This window comes from Copadichromis virginalis, linkage group LG6 (assembly GCF_057382275.1).
Source record: "Copadichromis virginalis isolate Kocher_CV1m ecotype Utaka linkage group LG6, C_Virginalis_male_GT1.1, whole genome shotgun sequence".
In the NCBI taxonomy this organism is placed as follows: domain Eukaryota; kingdom Metazoa; phylum Chordata; class Actinopteri; order Cichliformes; family Cichlidae; genus Copadichromis; species Copadichromis virginalis.
In genome coordinates this window covers 24,998,402-25,013,004 of record NC_140623.1, presented here as the reverse complement: position 1 = coordinate 25,013,004, position 14,603 = coordinate 24,998,402, and the positions used below count along the sequence as shown (strand labels likewise).

At 39.1% G+C, this 14,603-nt stretch overlaps 1 protein-coding gene across 1 annotated transcript in view; it reads left to right on the top strand.

Moving 5' to 3' along the window:
- The window catches only part of LOC146707859 (uncharacterized), an 86,542-nt gene that overhangs the window by 20,004 nt on the left and 51,935 nt on the right, over positions 1 to 14,603 (top strand). Inside the window, exons 2-20 of the mRNA XM_085459438.1 lie at positions 93 to 194; positions 5,953 to 6,051; positions 7,255 to 7,353; positions 7,450 to 7,548; positions 7,683 to 7,868; positions 10,141 to 10,239; positions 10,440 to 10,538; positions 10,674 to 10,772; positions 10,895 to 11,092; positions 11,651 to 11,749; positions 11,886 to 11,984; positions 12,165 to 12,263; positions 12,476 to 12,673; positions 12,764 to 12,862; positions 13,100 to 13,198; positions 13,307 to 13,504; positions 13,756 to 13,854; positions 14,190 to 14,288; positions 14,448 to 14,546. Coding sequence (XP_085315564.1) covers positions 93 to 194; positions 5,953 to 6,051; positions 7,255 to 7,353; positions 7,450 to 7,548; positions 7,683 to 7,868; positions 10,141 to 10,239; positions 10,440 to 10,538; positions 10,674 to 10,772; positions 10,895 to 11,092; positions 11,651 to 11,749; positions 11,886 to 11,984; positions 12,165 to 12,263; positions 12,476 to 12,673; positions 12,764 to 12,862; positions 13,100 to 13,198; positions 13,307 to 13,504; positions 13,756 to 13,854; positions 14,190 to 14,288; positions 14,448 to 14,546 — 2,268 coding nt within the window. The remainder of the gene's footprint in view (positions 1 to 92; positions 195 to 5,952; positions 6,052 to 7,254; positions 7,354 to 7,449; positions 7,549 to 7,682; positions 7,869 to 10,140; positions 10,240 to 10,439; positions 10,539 to 10,673; positions 10,773 to 10,894; positions 11,093 to 11,650; positions 11,750 to 11,885; positions 11,985 to 12,164; positions 12,264 to 12,475; positions 12,674 to 12,763; positions 12,863 to 13,099; positions 13,199 to 13,306; positions 13,505 to 13,755; positions 13,855 to 14,189; positions 14,289 to 14,447; positions 14,547 to 14,603) is intronic.

Below are 14,603 nucleotides of genomic sequence, written 5' to 3'. Positions count from 1 at the left end.
TTATCAGAATGACACAGTAACAAAATAAATTAGAAACATTTGCTTATTTACCTGTTATTAATATTACCCTAATTTCTGTTTTATCTCTGTAGTCGGACAGTAACACCAGTTTCCTCCGGGCTGCCAGAGCTGGAAACATTGACAAAGTCCTTGAATTCCTGAAGAACGGGGTTGACATCAGCACATGTAACCAGGTAAGAAAACTTAAACAACATCGGATTTTGTTTGAATTCTTGTATGCAGTTACATTAATTTGAAGAGAGGCGATAAAAATAAAAACTGTGACAAATTTTCAGGTTTTATGGAGTTATATTTTTCAAAACTCCATCTTTGTGTTTTTAATTTTAAATAATACTTTTTAAGTTTTTAGTTTTTTTTTAAATCTAAATATTTATTACAACTTTCCAGAACTGATATAGCAATTGTGTGAAATAATATCTAAAATCTGCTGTTTAGTGCTTCAATGCAAGCTACTGTCAAACCTGCTCAAGCTAACCTTTGCCCTGCCGTGTCATGATGGCATCACACAGCGAGTACCTTAACCTGCCATATCCCTTTACATACTCACAGCTACCCTCATAGTAGGGCTGGGCGATATATCGAGTTTTTTAAAAATATCGATATATTTTCATACGAGATATAAGATGTGACAATATCGTTTATATCGATATAGTCTATGTTACGTTATAATTATACTTGTGGAGCCGCAGGTTTGCCTCTCTTTCGTCCACTTTTGTCTCTACGCAACGTTACTCGGCCTCGCCTCTCCTTCACTGAACACAACTCCGCCTCCCCCATAGCTTCACCTGCAGGCAATGACAAGATGAAAGCGGAAAATCTCCGTTAGCGAGTTACCGTGCGTGGGGCTGGGCGGCGTCAACGTGTTAGCGAGCTAACCGCGCTAACGAGCTAACCGCGCTAACGACATGCAGCCCGGAGGGGCTGCACGGCCTAAAATCCTTTCATTTTCTCAAAAATCGACAGTGCACCTTATGTATGAATTCTGGTTGTGCTTACTGACCGCGAACCGATTTTATGTGGTACACAGCGCTCAGCAATCTGTCAAATGTTTTAATATAACTTTGCTAAGCTACGGAGCTGCACCGCTTGATGGATTGTCGGAGGATTACGGCTACCGAGGAGGAGCCTTGCGGAGTGATACGTACTGTGTGTGTATAAGGACCACAAATGGCACCTGTTCAGAGACGTGGTGCAGCTGTGAAATCTGTCTCTTTGTTATTAAGCTCAGCGTCTATTAGTTTACATTTTGACTGCACAATTGTGAGCTTTTTGTTATGCACAAAAACAACGTTGTTTTCTTTTATTTATGGACCATGATTATTTAATAAATGCTGATAATTAATTTTTGAGTAATTTCTTCATGTACATCTACGCTGTATGTAAATAAAAGTGCCCGTGTGACATCTGGGACACAGTGTGACTAAGAACTCTCTTTTTGTTCTTAACTTATGGCTTTAAAAAAAAAATATCGAGATATATATCTTATATCGCCATCCAGCTAAAAAATATCGAGATATGAATTTTGGGTCATATCGCCCAGCCCTACCTCATAGCTACAATTACTCCCCCCCCCACCCATTCTTCCCCCCAATCTCAGCAGCTTTTGAAAAGGTCTGTCTCCGTGACAGCTGTTCTCGTCCCCTCCCCATACTCGCCCTGTCCCACATTCCGCCGAAGGGGAGGGATTGGAGAGGTTAAAATATTTCCCCCTACTCCTCTCTCCTGTCTACGTCAATGTGATTTACAGAAGTCACAAGACAGCCTAAAGGAGTGAGGCTACGTGAGCGTATGTGTTGTGTGTGTGCGTGCATATCGTTATTTTTTACTGTGTCATTGCTTGACTGTTATAGCTGGTTTGCAGCTATAAAAAGCCAACCCGTAGCTCTGCTGTTTGTTATCATGGGCACCATGGGCTCTGTTTTGTGCCCCGAGAGGGAAGCCTGAATATAGAAAGCTGTGCACACACTAATCTTCACATACACATACACACAGACATGTACATAGGCACACACACCTCCTGTCCTGCAACAGGAGAGCCTTGCCCTAATAGGATTTCTCGGTGGTCAGATGATCAAATTTGAGACCTTGTCAAGTGACCAAAAAATGTAAGGGACATTTTTATACATATCCCAGTTATTCCCTCATTATTGTGTGTGTAGAGGCCAGTATAATGTGCAGTGAATGTAATTTTGGACCTAAGCACGTTAAATATCTCCCAGCACATATGAACATAAGCTATAGACTTTATTTTATTCCAGTGATGTGTAAGTAAACCAAATTAAAGTTATAACATGCACATAAATGCATTACTTTTTTTCTCTTAGTGTTTTCAATAGCCAAATGTAAAATAATATAAAATAATGTGTGCATCTTCCCACGTGTGTATTTGTCTCTAATTCTGATTGCACGTGCTTAAATACATAATCATACATTCACAGATTCACAGATCATTTCTACACTTTTTCCACCTACAGATATATGCTGTGTTACAGGCAGGGAAGTCTGTTGTGTCTTTACCTTTTTACTCACAAATTTTAAGAGGAAAGACATTGACAGTATGGTTAAGTTAAAGCACACATCACTGGTCTTAATTTGTGCTGAATGTGTATGACAGCTGATGAGTGATGTCTCTAGAATGATTTTGTTAAGTCAAAGCACAACAGGCAGTGACATGACCGTACTGGAAGTGATGGCATGAGCCCAGGATTAATGCTTTTGATTACTGCAGTAAGATAAAAAAAAAAAAAAAAAATCACAATAATTCTGTGCATAAATGCAAATTTTCTCCAAAGACTTGAACGAATCACGGAAAAGCATCATTATCACAAAGCCATTATCTGAAATAATGTCCGATAATGAGTCATTAGAGTTAGTAGTCTATTGACAAGAGCCGGATAATGTGACATTGCAGTTGAATGACCCAATTTCCTTTTGCTTGTTTTAATGCGTTTCCGATTACCGTTCACAATGCAATCAAATACAGGAACTGTATCTTAGTATTTTATCATGTTTAATGTTATTCATGGTTTCTTTAAAAAGTCTATCCATCCACAAAACACCACAAGAAGCTGCAAATGTCACACACTAAGTCATGCACATATTTTGAGTATCGCCCTTGGTGCTATATTCATTAATAACTGAAGAGTAAAAACCTAGAAAGCACGAAGAGAGTGGCAAGGGCCAGAAACTGGCGCCAAGGGCAGAAGGCTGCCCAAGTTAGTAGAAGAGAGAGTGAGGGGTATATTCCTAGCTTGCCAAAGCCACTGTCATACTATGATTCTCCATTGCACAGATTTTATGAATGAGATGTATAAATAAAGTTGTAATGTTTTTTACAGATGATGTTTGTTCTTCCAGTTTTTAAGCATGGTGTGTTTGAGTTTTAGGATTTCAAAAGAGAATGAGTCACTACAGCTTATTCTGCATTTTTAATACAATATGCCTATGTGCTTGTATTTGCGTGTTAGGAGTGTGTATAAGAACTGTTTCGCTCTTCACAATTAAAGGCCAGATTTCCCTTCTAATCTACTTAAAATTTTAATCCTTGGTGAGTAATATTACTCTTTACTTTAATCCGCATGCATTTACATTATTTGCTCCAAAATCTATCCCACTGTGACATTTATGACATTTACATTATTTCCTCCAACATCTTTCCCCTGTGACATTTGAGACAATAAAACGGCACCAAGTAAGCATGGTTGTTTATACCATGTGTGCTTATAACAAAGGTCAGCGGTCAAAGCAGCTTGAATGACAATCTGCGCTGGATGAAGCTCAACATTTTGTCTCCTGCTAGGGGAAGCAACAAAGTGCCAGGGATCACGATGTCCATTAGCTAAATGAAGCTTTTAGGAACAACTGAGCTCAGAGGGAAAGGAGATTTAGATCGGTTTGTGTGACTGTGTGTGTGTTTTGTAGGGTTTTCTTGTCTCTCCTGAAATACATAATGGCTGAAATGTGGCTGAAAGTATGATTATTTTGTGCCGTGTCAGTGAGTCTATCATTTCAGAACTGAAGTATAACTGAGGCTGGACTTTCTGCTTCTCAAATGTCAGCAAAGAGCATCTGATATAGCCTAGACTATTTTTTTCTCTTTTCATTCGTTGCCAGTTCAGTGGAAAAAGTCACAGATGGACTAACTGCATACTGATTTAAAATATACTGAAGTGATGATGATATTAGAAGGTTTGGCCATGCGACCGGACAAACATGATATGCAGTGTGATCATTGTGGAAGTGATAATGACAATTTAAAAAAAATCAGCAAAAACATATATTAAAATTTAAAGTCTTTACTTATCAAAAGTGAGTGCTTGCTATGATGAGTCAGTTGCAGACCTTGCAGACCTGCGTGATGATGATTTAAGTGTTTGATTAGACTTGATTAGACCATGAGGAGCTTTCACACTTTAAGCGACTGTGCTGTGAGAGCATGTGTGACTATTTTAGCGTGATGCAGTGTGACCAACTCATAATCTGACATACATGAAACTGATTGAGAATGTGTCATAGACTGTCGATCGGTGGATCTCTGCAGATTTGATTAAGACACATAACAGACACTGGTCTAGTGCCATTTGTGCCACTTTACTCGTAGCTCATTAGAAACCGTTTGCACAAACTGAAGGCATTTATGCCTTCTTAGGTTTTATGGATGTACCATAGTGATACGAACTATGTGTCATTTTTCACTCTTTTTAAAGTCATGTTATAAATCACTCAGCCAGACAGTCACTGATATACTTTGGCCTTTGAGGAATGCCCCCCTTTTTATTTTAAAGGCTGACATTTTCAGTTGCTTCTAAATATGATTATCTATGTTTGGATGTGTGTTTGGGTTCCCTCTATGACTGTGCAGAAATATGACACCCTCTTTGGCTGTTTGGCATTTAGCAACTCGCGAGAAAGAAAGAGAGGGCGTGTTTCTATTTGTGTGTGAATGTATATGCATGATGTACATGTGCTATGGAGGGGAAAAGGCAATGATAGAGGGGTTAGCAACAGCTCCTCTTTTATATCACTGCCCAAAAAGCATCCAGAGCTTAGAGGCACATTTCCTCGCTGTCATTCATCTGAATTAGCCTGCAGGAAGAGGACAGAGCACATAAACCTAGAAAGCTGGTTCTAAACCAGTATAGAGGAAGCAGGAGGTGGAGGACTGGTTGGAGTTCCATCACCAAAGACAAAAGAAAACAGAGCAAAGGATTCATGAAGGCACAGAATACCCAAAGGAGCGGGCATTTTGAAAGATAAAAAAAGAGCAAAATTTCAAAGATCCAAAGCACAGGATGGAAGAAAAGGAGGACGAGGTGAATGGTTTTTGTTTTGTTTAGAGTTTGTTTCTGTGTGTAAATGTCAGCGTCAGAAGAGGTACTGTGAGTTTTCGAGTGGGGATAAATCAGTTGTGTTGTAAGGGCTTGTTGGAGTGCAACATTTGAGGTCTGCTCTCCTCTTGTGCTGCTATAGTTCCTGTTGATAAATCTGAGGTGAGGCCTTTGTTATGAGCGAATTGAACTGTGAAAAATCAGCCAGTTTTTTTAACCCAAATAGTTTTTCTTCTGTTTCCATTCTTAAATGTCAATCTCTCCAACTGTGAATGAAATGAATGCCATAAATCATGTACAGTATAATGCAATGTCAAGTTGGATTATACCTTCATAAGTGACTATAAACTTAATCAAGATTTTTTATTGTTGCCAATTTTACAAAAATTCACACTTGTACTATAGTTTTCCTTTTTTGCAGGAGTATACATGATTCCATTAGATTGTTATTGAGCCAATTTCCAGTAGATATCGCTTTATGTCCTGTAATGTTGGTATGCCTTATCTTTGATACAGGGGGGTTGTAATATGATTCCCTGAGCACCACGCAGTTTCATTTTTTCTTCACGTGTTTTCTTGAAATCTTCTCTTCTTTTCTGTTTAGAATGGTCTCAATGCGTTACACCTGGCGGCTAAGGAGGGGCACAAGGAATTGGTGGAGGAACTGCTACAGAGAGGAGCATCTGTTGACTCTTCCACCAAGGTACACACATGATTTAGCTTTATAGGGTCTTTAATTGATATATTTCAGTTAATATAATTGTTGCTTTAATCGCTCACTATATATCTAATGGGTTTTTCTTTGGCTTGCATTGGCAAAGATAACTTTTTAAAGATAAAGCTAAATTTTTAAAAGAGGGAAAAAAAGATAAGAAAATTATTTTAACCAAAGGAGAAAGAAGGAGATGATGGAAAGGAATTAAATAAGTTGTAAAATACCATAAAAATCATTCCTTCTTTAGTGAATTAAGGAGCCATTGGGGTGGATATGAGGGTGATTTAAGATGATTATGAGAGTTTGATTGTTTGTTTCTTCAGACATTCAGTTTTATTAATTAATAAAATATTAATAATTGTATCATATATAAACTTAGCACAATGAGTCAGGAAATTTTTGATTGGCTGATGACTTGTTTGTTGTAAGAATGTTTCTTGGCAGTAAATGTTGGAAGCCCTGTTTAATTTTTTTCCATTAAATGGTGCCACATTGGTAAGGAAATTGCATTTGTGGGTTGAGCAGCAGAGTTGAGTGTGTCGGTTGCGCCCATGAAAAACCTCTCTGCCAATCCCAAACAGCTTCTTCTACTAATGACTTGTGCTTTGTGCCTCTGTTGTTAAATTATTATTATTATTATTATATGGCCAATATGTTTTGTATACTCAACTCTGCTGCTCAACCCTTTCCAACAGTATAAGATTTATTGCCAAGAAGCATTGTTACAACAAAGAAATCCTTACTTTTTGTGCTAAGTTTAGATATTGTACCATTCAGTCGGAAGGAGTAAGAGAAGGCGAGAGTGAATGTGTAGTGCGCTTTTTGGCAAGCTGCTTGTTATGTGAGTCTGTGACTGCCTCGTGACTCAGGCTCAACAGCTAGCAGCAGTGAACAGCTGACACAGAATCTATCACTCTGCTGTTTGTGTCCTTCGAGTGACTTGAATACGTTTCTTGGAATTAAACCCAACTTTTACATCCTAAACATTAAAGCAGAAATGAAATGTTTGCATAATGTGATTTTAGCCCTGTAACACCAAGTGTATGTATATTTTTTTATATGTGTCAAACATTTCAATAAACATTCATTTTCAAAAATCAAAATTTTCTGGAATTTTCAGGGTTAAGACTGAGGGAGGTAAGAGACGACAGATATTTGGTTGGTGATCTTAACCCTGTTTTCTCTTTGCAGAAAGGAAACACTGCCCTCCATATTGCCTCTTTGGCTGGACAAAAAGAAGTAGTCAAATTGTTGGTGTCAAGAGGAGCAGATGTCAATTCTCAGTCACAGGTGAGAATTAACAAGAACTTTTACAAAATGCATCAGCATGCAACACAAGCAACAAGTATATGATGTGGTTTTGTTTTTGTCTGTATATCTCTTCAGAATGGCTTCACGCCACTCTACATGGCGGCTCAGGAGAATCACTTGGAGGTCGTGCGATACCTCTTGGAAAATGAAGGAAATCAAAGCATTGCAACAGAGGTATGTTTATCTTTCATATTGTTATATATACAATTATTGAAGGTAAAAACAATATGTAATATCTTGCCTATTTTCTTTTCTTTTCTCTATGAAGCGTGTAACCATTTAACTTTTTTTCCCCTGTGCTCCTCCAGGATGGCTTTACTCCACTTGCTATTGCTCTTCAGCAGGGGCACAACTCAGTTGTCTCCTTGTTGTTGGAGCATGACACTAAGGGTAAGGTACGCCTTCCAGCCCTGCACATTGCTGCCCGCAAAGACGACACAAAGTCTGCTGCACTGCTGCTTCAGAATGACCACAACGCTGATGTCCAGTCTAAGGTGAGGGAGGGCAACAGGGACAAGTTACATTTTATTGTTTGTGGGTTCCTTAGGGAACAATAATAAAACGGACAGACCAGGCCTCTCTGAAAATGCTGTATTGTACAGGTCCTTATTTTTTATTTTCAAACTGTGCAAACTTATAAACATACTCAGTGTTTTAAATTAAAAAAAAATACTGAGTGTTTCCCCTAACAGCCCTTCACCCTATTCCCCTTTTCTCTCTCTATGCATCATAACCAGATGATGGTCAATAGAACCACAGAGGTATACAGACTTATCACCTCCTCCTTTGATTCTGAATTTTGTCACTTCTGACTAGGGATGGGTATCGTTTAGGTTTTATCCGATACCGGTGCCAAATCGGTACTTTTGAAACGGTGCCGGTGCTCAAACGGTGCTCAAACCGGTGCTTAAAGAATGGAGAACACAAAATTGGTCCAAAAACCTCTCATGTTCAGCTGGTTTTTTGTAAAAAGATAACAATGTTAGCCTTTTCTGCAGCTATGGGGCATATATGGCATCACTCTTGGCTGGAAGCAGTGCTTAAACAATGGAAAAAACACAAACTTTGTCCTAAACCTCTCATGTTTAACTGTTTTCCACTTTTTCTTTGGTCATTTTAGCCTTTTTGTCCAGTATCTGCCATCAAACAAGAAGACAGCTGCATGTAGCTATGATGATGTTTGCTAGTTCACCTTACATGCATTAATGTAATAACGTGGTTAGCCTACTCAACGTAAATTACACGAACAACATTAAGCTACTCACGCGGAGAAGAACGGCTGCTGCTGCATCATCATCCTCATCATTTCTGCTACACTGGCAGGGCTAGGGGCCAGGACTCTCCTCTTCGGGGTTTTTGGGGGATATTGCTAACTCCGGGTCAGATAACAGGCAACCCACCCGCAGTAGATGCGCTCGGTGTGAGGTCTCGCAGCAAGCTATCATACGACGCATTTCTGGGCTTTTAAAAAAAAACGCTATGCGTCGCCAGGTGTCTCATCGGATTTGAGGAGTTACCTCCTTTGACAGTATCACAGTATCACCTTAAAGCACTTGTTGCTGCTGAGTTTGCATATTTTGCTGTGAAGTACAGCCAGACTTTTGACCGCTTCGCCTTGGACATTTTAATCTGTAGCTCTGCTCTAAAAGAACGCCCGTACCTGGCCCCGCCTACTATCCTCGGAAACGTAAAATGATTGGCTAGAAGTGTATCACAGCTCAGGAAAAAAAAAGCACCGAAATGTGCGCTGCTTTTCGGTCTGGTTACTACCGTTTATGTCAGAACCGGTGCCATCATGGCACCGGACACCGGTACCCATCCCTACTTCTGACCATTTTTTTCAGCTCTTTTGTTTTGATCTTGTCCTTACTTATTGAGGACTTTTGTGACATAGGGATACCCTGCATGCCAGAGTTTGCTGTATTAGACACTGCATGGCTGACAGTAAAACACAATGTGTTTTATTGATAATCCCCAGAGAATGTCAGTTAATTACTGATCATTTATTTTATAGATTTTTGTTTTTATTTTTAATTGATAGGTCATTGAAATGTATTATGTTTACGAATTTTATACTGAACTGATAACCTGAAAGTAAAATCAGCTTTTTCTTTTACTCCTATCTTTCTACGCGTAACTCAGCGCATGTGTGTCCTTGTGCATGTTGATTTACTTCTCTGAAACACTTTGATCTCTGATCTTTAAGTAAACTTTGTTTCTTAATTAAATTGCACCATGTCTATCAGAATGGGAAGGTAAGGAGTGAACCGACCTGCAATTGTGTACTATGAAAATTTATATATATAGCTAATATATAAATGTTCATTTGTCCACCCAAGTAGAAACACATACTTGCGAGCGTCCATAGTGTTGCTTGGTGCTTATGAGTTATGTTTTGTCCTTTATTTCAATATATTTATGTATCCAAAAAACCAAGTTGATTCACCCGTAGTTTTTTTTAGTAAGCATGGCTGAACTTGAGCAGTTTTGCATGTATTATCTATTGAATGTGCTATTTTGGGATTTGCTCATTTTTATGCTCCTTCTTACACAATGTTTTTCTTTCAGCACGCTCTTTCATCATATTACTACTTCAGCAGAGTCTGCTTCAGTAGAGTCTATTCCTGTATCTAACAATGAAAAGTCTTTCTTACTTTCTTTTGTTCACTTTCATTTTACTTTTTCCTTTTCGTGATGAGCTGTTCTGCACTCTCTAACCTCTTTTCCTTTCACTCTGTCCCTCTCTATTCTCTCCTTTCCTATCAGAGTGGTTTCACCCCTCTGCACATTGCGGCTCACTATGGTAACGTGAATGTCTCCACCCTGTTGCTGAACAGAGGAGCTGCTGTTGACTTCACAGCCAGGGTACAGCCAAATTCCTGCTGTGTGGCTGTTTTTGATTTTGATCATTACAGAAGGGCATGTTATTTACCATCGTAGTGTTCACTTCTAATAAGCCTTTATTAATACATTTACCTCTAGCCCATTAAACGTTACATTTCTTTCTGTATGTTTTACATGCTGTAGTTTTTGATGTACCTTTGTTTCTGTATCTGCCTTGTCAGAATGGAATAACACCTCTACATGTTGCCTCTAAGAGGGGCAACACCAACATGGTGGCCCTGTTATTGGACCGAGGTTCTCAGATAGATGCTAAAACAAGAGTAAGACTCAGATTTTATTAAAACCATAGTGAACAATAAATAAGTGGAATCAACAACTTTCCACGTCCTCTTTCTCAAAATCTTTAAACTGGATTAATGTGTGCGTTTGCTTGTGCATATGTGATTGTTCCGAAGGATGGTTTGACGCCCCTGCACTGTGCAGCCAGGAGTGGACATGATCCTGCAGTTGAGCTTTTGCTGGAAAGAGGAGCCCCCATCCTAGCTAGAACCAAGGTTAGCATATTTGCACTAGTATATCATTTAGAATTTATACAATATGAGTACTATTGTTCCTTTTTATATGCCTTTGGTTTTTATCTCGGCTGCTATTCTTTAAATTTTTTGCCTCCATATAGAATGGACTGTCTCCACTGCACATGTCAGCCCAGGGAGACCACATAGAGTGTGTAAAACTATTGCTGCAACACAAGGCGCCTGTTGATGATGTCACACTCGACTACCTTACCGCGCTGCACGTCGCAGCTCACTGTGGCCACTACAGAGTAACTAAGCTCCTCCTGGACAAGAAGGCCAATCCCAATGCAAGAGCACTGGTAAGGGTTCAAAGAAACAATAAGAGAAGCACCAAAACTGGTATTAACAGAAATTATCATGATATTTACTGATGCACATATTAAGATAAAAAGAGTGACACTATGGATCGTGAATATCTTGCGATTTACTAGTATGCTTATTTATATATATATTTATATATTTCCATATTCTTTCATATAAAATGTTCCTGAGGAATTTCAAACTGCCAACTTGGATTGTGAAGTCAGCATTGATGGTCTGAGTTGGAAATCTGACTTGAGGGGCAGATACAGTTAAAAAATTCTGACTGGGAACACGTATATTCTGACTTTTCACCTTCAAATTAAATGCCTCTTTGGTTTGGAAATGGTCAGAATACAGTTAGTTTTAATGATATATAAGAGTCCCAACAGTAGTAAGCATAGGGTTAATCAGATTATCAGGGGTCAGTTGACCCAAAAAGTTTAATAACTCCTGAAATATAAAATAAGGTTATAAAATTTAAATACTCCAATGCTACCTTTTTACTATAGAGACATGCATATTCCTGCTAATTTTTCTCTTACTGTCTCTACCAGAATGGTTTTACTCCTCTCCACATTGCTTGTAAGAAAAACAGAGTGAAGGTGATGGAGCTGCTGGTCAAATACGGTGCCTCCATACAGGCAATTACTGAGGTGAGATTGTTTTGGTGTGTCAGGATTTCATGGATTAGCACAGTATACTTTGTTGCTAACATTGTTCTAAATTTGCATTTAATGCTTCTCCTTGTTGTTACTGCTACTGTTACTGTCTCTTTTTTCATTATTGCAGTCTGGTCTGACTCCCATGCACGTAGCTGCTTTCATGGGTCACCTCAACATCGTTTTACTTCTACTGCAGAATGGAGCTTCTCCTGATGTTCGTAACATTGTAAGTAGTAATTTCTTTTATCAGGTCAGCGATCAGCAGTCGGAAATACACATCACAAAGTAAACACACATTTCATTTGTTTCAGTGCAAACACGTGAAAAAATGTACCCCGTTCTGGTGTACTTTTTGTGTTTAGCACAGTGTCCTAAAGCTTAAAAATCTTCTGCCTTTGATTGTCAGCGCGGTGAGACAGCTCTCCATATGGCAGCACGAGCAGGACAGATGGAAGTGGTTCGCTGTTTGCTGAGAAATGGAGCGTTGGTGGATGCCATGGCCAGGGTGAGTCAGCTGTAAACATTAATCACTCTTTCCTTCTGTTTACAGTAAATTTTTATATTTCAAGCACTGGTTTGAATGCCTGATGTCACCTGTCCCAGCTCTGCCTACAACATCACCGTTCATTCTAATTTTACTGCTTTTAAATGACTGCATCATTTCCGTTTATCCTTTTCTTCTATAACATGTACTACCTCTTTTCCCCTCAACTACAGGAGGACCAGACTCCCCTGCACATTGCATCCCGTCTGGGAAAAACAGACATTGTCCAGCTACTATTACAGCACATGGCCTACCCGGATGCTGCCACCACAAATGGCTACACTCCTCTCCACATTTCAGCCAGAGAGGGGCAGGTGGAGACAGCTGCTGTGCTCCTGGAGGCTGGAGCTTCACACTCAATGGCCACCAAGGTGAACAGAGGATGAATGCACGTAGACAGATAAATAACATGTGATAAGTTAAATCAGTGGAATTTTAATTAATCCCTTTTACATCTACAGAAAGGATTCACTCCATTACATGTAGCAGCAAAATATGGAAGCCTCGACGTAGCAAAACTTCTCCTTCAGCGCAGAGCTCTTACTGATGATGCTGGCAAGGTGAGCTGAAGTTGTAGAAGCAGGTTCTGAAACAAAACCCAGCACTGAGGGTAATTGTCTTAATTTCAGAGAGAGACACATTACACTTAATCTTTGAGCATCTGATTGTTTTCTCTGAAACACAAATTATGGAATAAAACTGACTTGAAACAAAAAAAACACACACAAAAACACACACACAAAAATATCACAAAGGCTTGCAAAAAGTTTCATTAAATCAAATGCTTCTTTTCACAGAATGGCTTAACTCCACTACATGTGGCAGCTCATTATGACAACCAAGAGGTGGCGCTGCTGCTCCTGGATAAAGGTGCATCACCTCATGCTACTGCAAAGGTTAGGCTGAGTTTTAAAGAAAAATAAAGGTCCATGAGAAGCTCACACTTGTTTGCATGTACTGTATTTCTATCACAGTGTATATCTTCTTTCGTTCCTCTGTTTTAGAATGGCTACACTCCTCTCCACATTGCAGCCAAAAAGAACCAGACAAACATTGCTTTAGCGCTACTGCAGTATGGAGCAGAGACCAATGCTTTAACGAAACAGGGAGTCAGCCCTCTGCATCTGGCAGCTCAGGAAGGACATGCAGAGATGGCCAGCCTCCTGCTGGGAAAAGGAGCCCATGTGAACACAGCGACAAAGGTCACACAGAAGCACAATCTTTATGACATTTTTATTTATTAAAATAATTTGAAGTGGAAACAAGAAACACATGCACTCTACATACAGCTGTATAAAACTCTTTAGTTCTTAAGCTGAGTGCTCTATAACAACAGTTTTGTCTAATTTGTTCCATGAAGCAATTTATTACTATGTTAATAAATTGCTTCATGGAATTAATAAAATAAAAAAGTGTGAAGGATGGTAATGTGACATTGCTTTGTGTTTTACAGAGTGGACTAACTCCTCTGCATCTTGCTGCCCAAGAGGACAAAGTCACTGTAACAGAAGTACTAGCCAAACATGATGCCAACTTGGACCAGCAAACCAAAGTACAGACATGCATGTGCATGACAAATTTAACAAGTATACGCAAAAGAAAATTGTTACTAGTAATGAAAACCTAACAGTATGCTAATCTACAAGAATTTTCCTGTGTGAATGACAGTATGTCTTGCTTACTTTCTGTTTATTCGCTTTATGTTTACATGTTAATATTTAAGTGTATCATATGGACGTGCATGTAAATACCTGCCATCCAGAGGCTTTTTAAAAACATAACAAAGTCTTCATATACATCATATATTCAGGAAGCATTAAGATTGAGTTTAGTGCTTGCTTACAGAAGATCAGTGTTCATCTCTCACCCTCTCCCTCCTCGCTACAGCTTGGATATACCCCTCTGATTGTCGCCTGTCATTATGGAAATGCCAAGATGGTTAACTTCCTGTTACAACAAGGAGCCAGCGTCAACTCCAAAACCAAGGTTATATTTAAATCTTAAATTTGAAGCATGCAAGCTCTATTTAACTTAAACTGCAGACACAGCATGAAGCAAAACTCAAATATAGCATCCCTTTCGTTTTAGTTTCTACTGTGACTTAACAAAATTTTGTTGTCTTCTTTTTAAACTTTTGCCCTGCAGAATGGTTACACGCCACTTCATCAAGCGGCACAACAAGGGAATACACACATAATTAATGTTTTATTACAACATGGGGCCAAGCCCAATACTACTACAGTGGTAAGACACAATAGAGTCCAAGCATTTACTTTTAACATGTGAAATATGTTGTGGAAA